We start from the raw sequence: 14233 nt of genomic DNA on the forward strand, positions 1-14233 counted from the left end.
AGCATATGTGACCAAATTTGACTGGGAGACTGCCATTGGATTTTTTTGAATTTTAGTTTTTTCATTTCATATCAAAGCAGGGAATCATAGCTTCAAATTGACATTGGTTGTTCAGTTTGACCCACCAGTTTTGGAGATATGGCTTATAGAGTGATGTCTTGCAGAAAACAGCGAGTTGAGAAAACAGGCTTGAAAGGTTCACTTCTGTGGTCTCTAACATTACACCTAGCTACAAGCATTTATTTCATATTTACATGTCAATTTCAGCTTTGACACTTATTTCAGACATCCTCTAGTATGTGAAGAGTCTGCCTGTGCTATTAACTCATTTTGAAAAAAAGAAAAAAAATTGTTTTTCTCCTCTGGTGAAAAGCTGGAATGTGTGCGATGGCAGTCTCTCAGTCAAATCTGGTCACATATGGTCAACCACAGTTGCCCGAATCTCATTAGATTCTTTCTCCTCTTCCTCCTCCTCCTCCTCCTCCACCACCATGTCCTCATCCTCCACCATGTCCTCCTCCCCCTAGTCCTTCTCCTTGTCTTCCTCCCTCCCTCCTCCTCCTCCTCCTCCTCCTCTCTGTCCATCTACTTCTCCTCCTCCTCTCACTCTTACCACTCTCTTTCTCTGGTTGTCGATCTCTTCAAGGTTCCCCATTGTTCAAACAAACAAAACAGAGGCTCTCAAGCCCCTTTTATGCTGCAGTCCTGATAGAAGTGGAATATCTATCTAAGGAAACTACTGTATGCGTATACACTATAGAGTGCTATGTCTACATAAAGTGCTATTTAACCCATTCTGACCTGAGATCAGATTCATAACGAGGTTTCCACCGGACACACACTGGTCTGATTAACCCATTCTGACCTGAGATCAGATTCTAAAAATGTCAGTCGCTCTTTGATTTTTTCAAAAATAGCAGACCTACAAGCTCGTATCGCGCCACTCGGTGGCGCGATATGAGCTTGTAGATCTGCTATTTTTAAATAGCTAAAGCATAACATGATGCTGAGTCTGACACCAAAATGGGTGCCCGGTCAGAATGGGTTAAGTTACATAAGTTGAGCCTGTAGGAGGCAGAGGCTGCAGGACAAGTACTACGGCAAGTGCTAAGATGTCCTAAGATGGAGTCTGAAGAGGTGCGTTTTTCAGACTGCGGCGGAAGATTGGGAGTGAATCTGCAGTTCTGATTGTAATGGGAAGTGCGTTCCATAGTTTTGGAGCCTGAAGAGTTTGGGACGTGTGGAGTGTTGTCCCGGCGTTTTTAGCGAAGGTAGCTTCCCTGCGTCGGGCTGATCTGAGCGAGAGGGTTTGTAGAGAGTGTGATCATTCTTGCAAGATATGGCGGTGCCATACCTTTGGCTGCTTTGAATGCCAGCATCAGAGTTTTGTACTCGGCAGCGACCGGGAGCCAATCGAGGAAGTGCAGAAGGGGAGTGACATGTGAGCATTTTGGCTGGTTAGAGACCAGGCGAGCTGTGGTAGTTTGGATCAGCTGGAGAGGCTTAAGTGCACGTGCCGGTAGGCCAGTAAGGAGGGAGTTACAATAGTCAAGTTCTGACATGACTGATGTGTGGATGAGGAGCTGGGCTGACTCCCGGGTGAGGAAGGGTCTGATTCGTCGAATGTTGTGAATGAACTTGGTGCGGCAATGAGCAACAGAGACCAGTGGAAGCAGCTTGTGTCGCAGATCTCGAGGGCACTCGAAGGAGGATGATGATGATGTCACAATCCCTTTATCTTCAACTCTATACTTTCCAAAAACATACATGAATAGTGGAAATAGACGATTTACTAGTTCAAGATGCGTTTTGAGCTTGTAGATCTGTTTGAAAATGTATTAACATTTTTCAACATGGAAATGGTTACGACGAGTCGATTATGCAAAAAAAACGATTGAGATTATAATTATAATCAAATAATAATAATAGTAATAATTGTAACGGGCCTCCTCTCATGCCCTCATCCGTCTCCGGCAGCCAGCCAGCCAGCCAGACAGTAAAGCGCTGATGATGCAGGTCTACTGTGGTGTTTATCTCTGCATACATCTCTCTTGGCCAGCTCCCTAGCCCCCTCCATCATTTTATCCTTCTACCCCACTCTGCATCTCTCATGCAGCTCCCTCCATCTTTCTCACGCTTAGTTTTTCTAAATGTTTGCTGTGGATGAGTGTTGACGGAGTGTCATCTGTTTCCCTCGCCTCCGCATGCGGGGCCGTGGAGCACGGCACCCCCTTTTCACACCTCTCCCACTGTCTCTGAATTGTCCCGGGACCCCCCCACGGGACCCTGAGGGGGTTCTAGGGCCCCCCCCAGCAAAATGTGTTAACCCATTCAGGACGGGAAACCCTTTTGGTGTATACTTTAGCTAAACAGTTTGACTGGTTTAAACGCGTAACCCGCATTTTAATCAACTACCCTACGCTGCAGAGATTGTTGTATTACCTTTAGAGCAGCATACGCTGACTTATTTGGGCTTTTAATCCGTGAAAATCCAGCGAAAAAAGGTTCCTCGGTTTGTTATGATCCGATCGTACCATCCACCATCTTGGTGCACCCGGAAGACGCACACGAGACCCGTCTCCATGAGGCGTTGTACCCCGTTCATTTGCATTGGCCTCAATTTCCCAGAAGCCCTAGCAGCCCACAGCATGTGACGATTTCCGGTTTCGTCATCAAAACGAAACCATCTAGTCTCTATCTCTGCGGCAAAGGCAGAGTTTCTTTTCGTTTATTACAATACGGCGGATTAAACACATAAAACAAAAGGCGGGAATGTCGTTTATAGCAACGACAGTAACCTGGATTAAACTATTCCTGGCAGCTAAACTGTTTAAATAGCAGATGTACAAGCTTGTAGCGCGGCACCAAACATTTTTAACTGAAATCTTTGCTTCTGGGGGGGATCCCTGGGACAACATATTTTCAGATGGGGGTCAGCGGCCAATTAAATATCGTTTTTGGGGTCCTTGACATGAAAAACTTTGAGAACCACTGACATAGAAACATAAGACAAAAGTAAGACATTTGTAGAATCTGGTGGCAGTCCTATACTGTAAATGGGTTAATATAGCATACAAATCGGATATTTGAAAATATAGAAAAAGTAAAAAAAAAAAAAAGAGTTATACTTCACATTTTTGTATGCAGACGGGTCCTGCACAATATTTTCAGATGGTGGTCCACGGCCATATGTATTCATTTGGGGGTCCTTGACATGACAAAGTTTGAGAACTATACTGATACATATAGTGACAGTGGCAGTGTCATGTACAGTATATCTAGTACCAGCTCGTTCTTCTCTACCTCTACCATTCATCTCTCCATGGCGCTGCTATCTCTCCATCTTTCTCCATCCCTCTTGTCATGTCACGGCTGCTGAGCCATGAAATAAAAATAGGAGAGACGCAGAGAGCCGCGAGAAAGGAGAGCAATTTATCACATTCATTTGCAAAAGCACAACAGTCAGTGAAACCAAAAGTGAGTGTGCGTGCGTGCACGTGTGCGTGCGTGGGAGCGTGTGTGCATACGTGCGTGTGTGTGTGTGAGTGTGTGCACATGTACAAAGTAACAAGAACAAGAATAAGGCAGACAGAAGAAATAACTACCGGCTGTAGTTCAATCCACAGGTTTTAGCTAGGCTTAACAAAACTGTCACAAAATTGGTCTGATTAGTAGGCAAAGTAGAATGAAATGGGCCATAATTACCGAGATGGGAAATGTGGAAATGGGCACAGGTGTGTGGAGATGATGCAAAAATCTGAATTTAGGAACGACCGCTAGCACGCCAGCGCTTTCAGTGCATATTTCTGAAAGCAGCCATAAAGTACAGTAGCATGCATTGTCACGACTCGTCACGACCAGAGCCTCTACCTCTGCCCTGTGTGTCCTTCCAGTGTCTTAATAAGCCCTGTCCTGTATTGTGTGCTGCTGTTATTGCTGCCCTATCGCGAGTGACTCAGAGGCGGACTTACCATTGGGCTGCAGCCCGGCCCCCCATATTATTATGGTTAAACATTGAGAGCTTCTGCTCTGCTGTCTGCACTGTGTTGTGCGGTAGCTGTGGAAAGCCCTAAAGCCTGCCATGCATGCACAGTGATCTGTCTGTCTGTCTGTCTGTCTGCCTGCCTGCCTGCCTCTCTCTTTTGGGGGGGCTGTGTACCCCAAAATTACAGCGGAATTAAAACAAAAATTCCACCAATTATTTTCCGGACAAAACGCAGCCCAGGGGGGAGCCCTGAAAATGTGTCTAGCCCGGGGGGCCCTTGGGAGGGTAAATCTGGCCCTGGAGTGACTGCCCCTTAGCCTGGCAAAACCAATCTCGGTCACATGAATTCACATTATCATGTGTCTTCTGCAGAGCGGTCTGGTCCCCATCGGGTGGGCGTTGTGTATATTCTAAGGGCCCATTCATACTCGCTTCATAAAAGTCGGTTCGGCTCTGTAGAGCCTACACAATGTGACGTCATTTGAGGTGCGGGTGGGCAGGTATACTGTCTTAAAGTCGGCTCTTTGGTGCTACTGAGAATTTCTGACGAGCCGAAATCATTTCGGCACTACAGCGCAGAAACAGCGGTAAAATAGGAGTATGAATCGGCCCTATGTTTGCCTACTCCCAGGCCCAGGTGTACATTTGTTTTCAGTTTTCAGTTTTGCCAACTTTCTTTTCTGCGTTTTGGTTCCTACTTTTACCATCCCCGGCTGTGAGGGCGTGACAAGCATATAGAACACAAGGGAGGGAATAGGGGGTGTTGTGGCTGTTAACCCATTCTGACCTGAGATCAGATTCATACGAGGTTTCCGCCGGACACACACTGGTCTGATGAACCCATTCTGACCTGAGATCAGATTCTAAAAATGTCAGTCGCTCTTCGATTTTTCAAAAATAGCAGACCTACAAGCTCGTATCGCGCCACTCGGTGGCGCGATATGAGCTTGTAGATCTGCTATTTTTCAATAGCTAAAGCATAACATGATGCTGACACCAAAATGGGTGCCCGTTCAGAATGGGTTAATAATTTACCAATAAATTACTCATGCCGGCAGGCTAAAACCTGGGAGCTGAAACAAACTGTAATGACGCGCGATGAAACAATGAAAATGATTCATATCCAATCAAGCTCAAAGTTTAAAACGTTTATATAGCTCAGTGCACAAAATATTACAATACAATAAATAAATATATATAGGCCTATGCAATAAATATGTGCAAAGAATCTAATAAATAACAATCAAAACAGTGAGCAAACAAAACGTGAATGAATCAAACTAACAAAGTATATTGTGCGGTCAACACAAGTGTATCCTCCCAGCTCACCCTGCCTCCAAGTTCCTTAGGGGCGAGCTGATTCAGACCATAGAGTATATATATCTATAGAGAAGACACCCGAGTTCTCCTCCCATCCACTTGCATTGAGTTGCTCAAAAGCGCATGAGGCAGATTCACTCCTCCTTCCTGGTAGGAACAGAGTGCATTCTGGGACGGATTGCAATGGTGAGTGGCCCCAAACACATGAACGCGCTGCCGTTGAACGCGCACGAGCGTCGTCCGTCGTGAACGTGTACAATGATAGTCAACGGACAGCGCGTTCATGTGTTTGGGGCCAGGCTGCAATACCTTCATTCGGCCACCATGTCCATTTCGCCTCAAGATTTCCTCTGGGTGCCTTCTCTATAAATATATATACTCATATTTGTTGACTACCAGGGGCCACCCACAGACGCTCCCACCAATAACGGAACGTCAATGCGGTGCCCACACCCATCACCAACCAAGTGACAATTACTGTATATAAGCATTCTTTGGCTCCTACAGGGGGTTTGTCACGATATTGTGGAAATGTCACAGACTCGTCACAACACTGTTATCAAAACCACTGACCTGTGTCTCCTACAGAGGTCGTGCAAGGATATAAATTAGAGCTGGGACTCGATTTAAAAAAAAATCTAATTAATCAGAGGCTTTGCGATTAATTAATCTAGATTAAAATCGCATTTTAATCGCATATCATTATTTTACCCGAGAACAGTGAGAAAGCAATTTTTTCAAATGGATTTTGGTATACTAGTGAATCAATGAATAGTGAATACATAAGTTTAAGCAATAAAACATTGTTTTTGTAGTAATAGGGGTAATAATTCTTTATTGAATAATTGCACACAACTGTGCTGTAATCCACGCTACCATCGGATAGCCTTTTAAATCCTATTTCCAATCCACGGGGACAAGCAAAGTGATCTCAGCGGCTTCCCCCAGTCTGGTGAACTGTCTGCGGTTTCTGGTGGTGTTATTGTCTGAAGAGGACACGGACACTTGGTGCGCAGGTCCGTCTGAAAACTGTCCAGTGACAACGTTCCGCAGTGAAAAAAATAGTGTGATTAAAATGCGTTAATTTTTTTAATGCATTAATTTTTCTGTAGTTAATTAATCGTAATTAATCGCAATTAGTCCCGGCCCTAATATAAATAAATAAAAAGTCCATATCCGTTTTCATGAATGTTAAGAAGATGCATAGTAATTTTAACCTAAAATGAGTTGCAGCCAGGATTGTATTTTGAATTGACATCTATTTTAACAAAATGAGTAAAATGAGTAATGAGTTATATACAAGTTGAATATAACAGCTTCATCTTGCACAAGCTGATTAATTAGGTGTTTAGCTCAAATACACACACACACACACACACAATGATAGTAGTGTAGATCATTAACAGTGTGTGTGTTTGTGTGGCTTTGTGTGCATAATGATTTCCCAAAAGAATGCGTCATCAGTTTTCTTTAGAACACGTTGGACTCCAATTTTGTCGCAGCCTTTACCCGCGGCGCGGCCCGCAAATTCAGCCGCTGCCCGAAAATTACGAGTATAGGAGCTTTCTCTGTCCCTTAATGGTATTTTCGTCCCGCGTCACCTGCTATATTTTTTGCCGACACCGGTATTTGCGCCTAGAGGTGTGGTCATGGGGGTGTTGGCACGCTTTCCCCCTAAATTGCTATTTTCCATCTTCAATGGAGATGTAGAGTAGAACGAGTAGGCTGCCTCATCTCTCCTTATTCTCCTATCTCTTTGTCATTTTCCTATAATCGGCAGAAGTCGAGTGTCTGCCACTTCCTTGTGTCCATTCACTCCATTGTGTTTATATAATTGTATAGTCAAATAAGTTATTTGTGCGCGATTCCATTTTCCATTTGCTCTTTCAGTTCATGATCACCCCCATAGCAGCAAATGGGGTTTATTGACCGAACTTTCCTTTTCGCATCAGCAGCAGCAGTGAGACTTCCGGGCAGCGGCTATGAAGCAATACAGCACTAACGGGCCACGGTTAAGGGATCTCTTAAAGGGATCTCTTAAAGCCAAGACTGGTGATTGGTTAAATTTGGTTTAATTATTGTATGCCCAAACCACACCTATGCATAATATAACGGGTAACGGAGGTGTTTAAGAGATTTAGACACGTAACCAAAATACCAACTTCAGTGGGTGAACACCCTTTCCCCACTCCTAAATCCCCAAATAGTGGCTTTAGAAAGATGAGACACAAATTGGAGCCTGTTGTTTTCAGAATAACATAATAGTCCTACATAACGTTACTGGTCGGCAATAAATCTAAATCTACATTACTCACAGGGCTTGGTGATCGGTGATCTACAAAAGTAAAGTTTTCAAATAAATGGAGGGAGTAAAAGTGCAATATTTGGATATGAGAATCAATCAATCAATCATGTAGTGGAGTAGAAGTAAAAGTATTATACGGGAGTAAAGTATACAAATACCTCAAAATTGTACTTAAGTACATTTTTGTGGTTTCACCTGCATGCCATGCATGGATGCAGGGATGCAGGGATGCACATGCAGATTAGACACACCAACGGACCCACATGCCAAACAACGGTTGGACATGAGCTGCTCCGTCCGTGCTTGCGGTCAGGTTTCTGGTTTAACCCATTCTGACCTGAGATCAGATTCATACAAGGTTTCCGCCGGACACACACTGGTCTGATGAACCCATTCTGACCTGAGATCAGATTCTAAAAATGTCAGTCGCTCTTCGATTTTTCAAAAATAGCAGACCTACAAGCTCGTATCGCGCCACTCGGTGGCGCGATATGAGCTTGTAGATCTGCTATTTTTAAATAGCTAAAGCATAACATGATGCTGACACCAAAATGGGTGCCCGGTCAGAATGGCTTTCGCCATCTTTGTTGAAGAAGAGTCTGGGCAATTAAGATTTAGTTCTAAAAGTACTAAAAGTTTCTCAATCTTATATTTAGATTTAGTCTGGCTTAATCTAGTCACCTCTGAGGTAGGTGTCTGGAGGTCAATGATTAAAGTGTGATTATACTTTTGAGGGGATCATCAAGCCCATTAGTGTCAACCTCAGAGCATAAGATCACGGTCTGATTTTTAATCTAAATGGCTTTGTGTTTCTGCTATTGTCCTGGCTCTGCTCTAATTGAGAGCAATTTAGAGGTTTAGGATTCAATCAATACATCATATTTGATAAAATTTGCTTTGCTGGTGAAAACCGATTAAATAATCTGTATTATTTTGAGACTGTTCCAGTGTTGTTTTTGGCAGGCATTCTTTTGATTTAGTCAGTCTTAGTCTTTTGAACGAAATGCTTATTAGTTTTAGTCACTCTTAGTCATTTGGAAAAATGCTTAATTAGTCTTAGTCAGTCTTAGTCATTTCTATCCTTGATAGTTTTAGTTGACGGAAACTCCTAAGGGTTTTAGTCATTTTAGTAAAAGGTTTTAGTCCAGTTTTAGTCAAAAATTGAAAAATGTCTTTAAATAAAATGTCTATAGCGTACAGGTATTAATACATTGGCATTGGAATCAAGGTTGACAGGTTGTCATTGTCATTTGAAGCTATATGATTCCCTGCTTTCATATGACATGAAGAAAAAAAATACAATGGCAGTCCCTCATTCAAATCTGGTCACAAATATACCGGTATATAACTTCAGCTGAGATAGACTACCACAGTACAAGTTCAGATGCAAATAATAATGTTGGCAACAACTAATAGCATACCGGTACTAACTTGAAGCCACATAGTTTGTCCCCGTCTCCCGGTACGAGGCACTCTATTTTATTCTCTGTGACATTATATTTCGACGACTACCAAGCCCCGGCGTTGAGGCTGTGGACACCATCATGGTCAACTGACTGTGTGTGGAAGTGAAGAAATTGGACGGTGTGTGTGTGTGTGTGTGTGTGTGTGTGTGTGTGTGTGTGCGCGTGCGTGCGTGCGTGCGTGCGTGCATGCGTGCGTGCAGATGGGCGTGACCAACAAGGAAAGGAGAGGAGGATAGTGGCGAGAGCAGTGACATTATTGGCGGAACATTTTCATGCATTTAAAACTTTGTTCATCAAACCACTAACATTTTCGTCTAGCCTCGTCTTGTCAACGATAACACGTCATTGTCATCAAACAGAGCTATTTAGCTCGTCAGCGTCAGTCTTGTCCCGAATTATTTTAGTGTCGTTTGTTTTAGTCCGTCTTAGTCCTGGAAAAAGGGGCGTTGACTTCGTCATTTACATTATCGTCATGCCTGACGAAAACAACACTGCTGTTCCGATACCGATATGGCATTTTTATGGCCGATTCTGATTATGCTAGCGATGTTATGGTGCATCCATTCTAGTGATGAACAACCGTCTCTTCAGGCGTCTCTGTCGGATGCTTTGTTTCCACATGCATTTGTTGTTGTTGTTGTTGTTGATCTGTGGGAGGACAACTTGCACAGCTTGCATTTGACCTTTTCCTCATTACATTTTTATAATGGTTCCACAGAGAAAATCTCTCCATCTTGCTGTGTAATGGCCTCTCGCGTGAAAATGTGTGTGCGTGCGTGCGCGTGAGAGAGAGCAGAGGATTTTAAATGTGTCTGATTTGCAGTGATACTAATACAATTACGTGTCTTGTTTCATCCAGCCAGGATGTCTGGGGGGAATCATATTTTACAGTCTTTGTCAAAGAAAAAGAATTACCGGCCTAATGTGACTCTTAGACTCCACGATGGGATCCGCTCGTAACTCCTACGAGTTAGTCCAACAATGTGGCTTCACAGTACAGTAAGTTATTGGGGTTAGGAACGGGGTTTGTAACGCGGCGAGTCAGAACCAAGGCGCCATCGGAATAATGCGCCGTCCCCTCTACAATGACCCCTCCTCTCTCTATTCTCACCTGTCTCTATATGTCTCAAATTAATCTTCAATCTCTCTCTCTCTCTCTCTCTCTCTTTCCATCCATCTCTCCCTCTATTTATGTATTCATTCATTCCTCCCTTCTTTCCAGGCTCATCATAACCTCCCTCTCCTCTGACCTTGCGCGTCTCCATCCTTCTCTCTTAGTGGAGACGAGAAGTGACAGCCACTTCTTTATCTTTTCCCCCCCGCGTGTCCCCTGACTATCATATCTCCCTGGCACGGCTATTACGCACCGTCAGTATAACCCATTCTGACCTGAGATCAGATTTAAAAAATGTCTATTACATCCTGACAGTTTCATTATTAACCCATTCTGACCTGAGATCAGATTAAAAAAATGTCAGTCGTTCTTCGATTTTTCAAAAATAGCAGACCTACAAGCTCGTAGCGCGCCACTCGGTGGCGCGCTATGAGCTTGTAGATCTGCTATTTTTCAATAGCTAAAGCATAATATGATGCCAACACCAAAATGGGTGCCCGTTCAGAATGGGATAAGGGACTGTCCATCACCAATGAACCCTGACAGGCAATCAGCCCCGCTGGCTGGTCGGGGTCCTTGGGAGACATCGTGGATCAGTATGGAGGGAGGGAGGGGGGGGACATAAATAATTCAATATCCTCAAGATTTTATTCGTCAAAAAAAAAGAAAAGATGATAAAACGATGTCAACTTTATCAAGGCAACAGCCCTGCCCAGTACAACCACAGTTTTGTGATGTTCGGCCAACTGTGCGGTTTCACTGGTGCAACTGGCCTTTGAAGGCCGTGGTGTGAAGTAACTAAGAAGAAGTACATTTACTCAGTACAAATGTGTGGTGTACTTTACTTAAGTGTTTCCAAATTTCAATATTTCTACTTTTTTACTCCACCACATGACAGAGGCAAATATTGTACTTTCACTCCACTACATTTATTTGAAAACTTTAGGTACTATAGTTACTTTGTAGATTTTGATTATTATTTCAAAATGTACATTAACCACTACATTTCGGCCATTTGAAGATAGCTGATCTACAAGCCACGAGACTACCGTCATAAAAGAAAACACTACTTTCCTTCTTTTTCTAGACTTTCAAGTCAACCAATATTGCATTAAAAATAAACAATTAACCCATTCTGACCGGGCACCCATTTTGGTGTTAGCATCATGTCGTGCTTTAGCTATTGAAAAATAGCAGATCTACAAGCTCATATCGCGCCACCGAGTGGCGCGATACGAGCTTGTAGGTCTGCTATTTCTTTTTATTATCGAAGAACGACTGACATTTTTAGAATCTGATCTCAGGTCAGAATGGGTTCGTCAGACCAGCGTGTGTCCAGTGGAAACCTCGTATGAATCTGATCTCAGGTCAGAATGGGCTAAAGGTGTGGGGTTGTGTTGTGAGTCCAAAGGGAAGCGCGCACATCTCAAAAAATGTGTTGAACAAAAGATACTGTGCATATAATGAAAATGGAAGGCAGTCCGCACACTGTTCTCGAGCTCCCAGGTAACTTTAATAAAGTTACCTGGGAGTTTGAGAACAGTGTGCGGACTGCCTTCCTTTTTCGTTGTGTTGTGATGTCTCACTACTGCTGTGTTGTGTTGTGTTGCAGCTCAGTACTTTGCCACCACCATGGTGATCGTGGGTCTGTCCGTCATCGCTACAGTCATGGTTCTACAGTACCACCACCATGACCCGGACGGAGGGAAGATGCCCAAATGGGTCAGCTGCGTCTCCTCTACTCCCTTTCCTCCCTCTCATCTCCTCTCCTATACTGTGATCTATTTCTATTTTCCCCACGCTGATGAGAGATCAAAGTGCTTTCACGGCCATGAGAAGCTCACGCTCGGCACACACACACACACACACACACACACACGCACACACACACGCACACGCACGCAGCAGATCCAGACAACTTCAACTCTTCCACTGTAATGGCATTTCGCTGGCCAGTTTTTGGTGGCGTGTGTGTGTGTGGGGGGGGGGGGGGGGGTGACAGAGCAAATGAGAAAAGATTCTTCTATTCTATCTATCATCTTTGATATTTTCTGTGTCGAGTGGAAAGTAACTCAAGTACATTTACTATACAAGTACAAGTACTATACAATTTTGAAGTATTTGTACTTTACTTGAGTAATTCAAATGTCCTTACTTCTACTCCACTACGTCTCAGAGACAAATATTGTTCTTTTTACTCCACTACAATTATTTCGTTTTATTATTTTATATATACTTTTGTTACATACATTAACTACTTCAGAAATATACATTTTATCCATTTGAAAATAGCAGATCTATTCTACAGGCTATTTTCCAAATATTTTTATACATATGAAAACTTTCATTCTGCATAATGAGTACTTTTACTTTTGGTATACTTTAAAGGTATATTCAGTGATTTCACTAAAAAAACCGTAGGTTTCGTTTTTGGCTGTGGGACCCAGCCTTTCGTCCTTTCGTCCAATCAGGATAGAGAGTCAAAAACGAAACCTAAGGTTTTTTGACCCCCAGGGGTTAACTGGGGACAGGGAGGAACTCCTTATATGGCCAGCACACTCTATAGTAGAGAGGATTATCACAACAAAACAAAAAAATAAGTGATATTTGAATTAAGTGAAATCACTGAATATACCTTTAAGCACATTTTGATGTCAACTTTATTTTGCTCAAGTACATATTGAATTCCGGACTTTGTCACTTGCAACAGAGTATTTCCACATTGCGGCATTGACACCTTTACTTAGCCCATTCTGGACGGGAACCCGTTTTGACGTTTCAACTAAGCATCATTTAGCTATTGAAAAATAGCAGATCTACAAGCTCATAGCGCGCCACCGAGTGGCGCGCTATGAGCTTGTAGGTCTGTTATTTTTGTCAGAATCGTGAAAAATGTGGCACAAATCTTTGAATATATATTCTTTCAGAAGATACCTTTACTTAACCCATTCTGGAACGGAAACCCGTTTTGACGTTTCAACTAAGCATCATTTAGCTATTGAAAAATAGCAGACCTACAAGCTCATAGCGCGCCACCGAGTGGCGCGCTATGAGCTTGTAGGTCTGCTATTTTTTGAAGAATCGTGAAAATGTGGCACAAATCTTTGAATATATATACGTCACTTTCCCCCCACCACTGCTCCCCCATCAACAGACCCGCGTGGTGCTGCTGAACTGGTGCGCTTGGTTCCTGCGCATGAAGCGCCCGGGAGGCGACGAGCGGGTGCGTCTCACCTGCGCCGACATCACCAAGAGGCCTCGCCTGGGCAGCCTGACCAGCCTGGAGCAGCAGCACCACCACGCGCTGCACCTGGCGCACCCCCCCAACCCCCCCCCGCCGCAGCACGTCGCGCACCTCCAGGCGACGCACAGCCGCACGCTCCCTCAGGTAGGCCTGTCCACACCCACAACACCAGAGGGAGTGCAACAAACCATGTACAACCCAGATTCGGCACAAACAAGGGACTAAATTCTTTTCGCTCCTATGCCACCAAAATGTGGAACGCCCTACCAACAGTCATTAAGACATGTGAATCCCTTGACTCCTTCAAAACCGCTCTCAAAGGGCACCTACGGATGGCTGCAATTCGAAACTGGCCTCTGTAAAATCTGAATCCCCCCACCCCCCCCATTTCCCCTCACTGTATATGTATCTTTTCCCTTTTTGCTTCCTATATGATGAATTCCTGTTCTGTTCTTTAGCTACATAGAAATGTCTATTTGTATGTCTCTAAATGTTTTGATGAATTGAACAATGTGGACCCTGTTTACAAGTGTAATGCTTAATTGGGTCGTCCACTCACAGTTAACAGTCTTTGTATTGAGTTTGTGCTTGAAATGTACTGTAAATTCTGCAAACTGTTAATAAATATTTCAATCAATCAATCAATCAGTCACAATGGGCTGTGTGTGCTCTGTACAGCAGCCATTTTGGAAAGAACTTCCCTAGTTCCCTTACCGATGATACTAATGAAGGCTCTGTTCCATTCTGGTCAAACAGAGCATGCTGGCTCACTGGGAACATTCTGCTAGACCAGTTGGGT

General features: G+C 43.6%; 1 protein-coding gene across 1 annotated transcript in view; it reads left to right on the forward strand.

Annotated features, from left to right (window-relative positions):
• Nucleotides 1-14233, forward strand: part of LOC310858045 (neuronal acetylcholine receptor subunit alpha-7-like) — a gene marked incomplete at its 5' end in the record, with an annotated part of 75070 nt that overhangs the window by 59640 nt on the left and 1197 nt on the right. Inside the window, 2 exons of the mRNA XM_083764093.1 lie at nucleotides 11803-11912; nucleotides 13345-13578. Coding sequence (XP_083620219.1) covers nucleotides 11803-11912; nucleotides 13345-13578 — 344 coding nt within the window. The remainder of the gene's footprint in view (nucleotides 1-11802; nucleotides 11913-13344; nucleotides 13579-14233) is intronic.

Source organism: Protomyctophum parallelum (assembly GCF_964188405.1).
Source record: "Protomyctophum parallelum genome assembly, chromosome: 4".
In the NCBI taxonomy this organism is placed as follows: domain Eukaryota; kingdom Metazoa; phylum Chordata; class Actinopteri; order Myctophiformes; family Myctophidae; genus Protomyctophum; species Protomyctophum parallelum.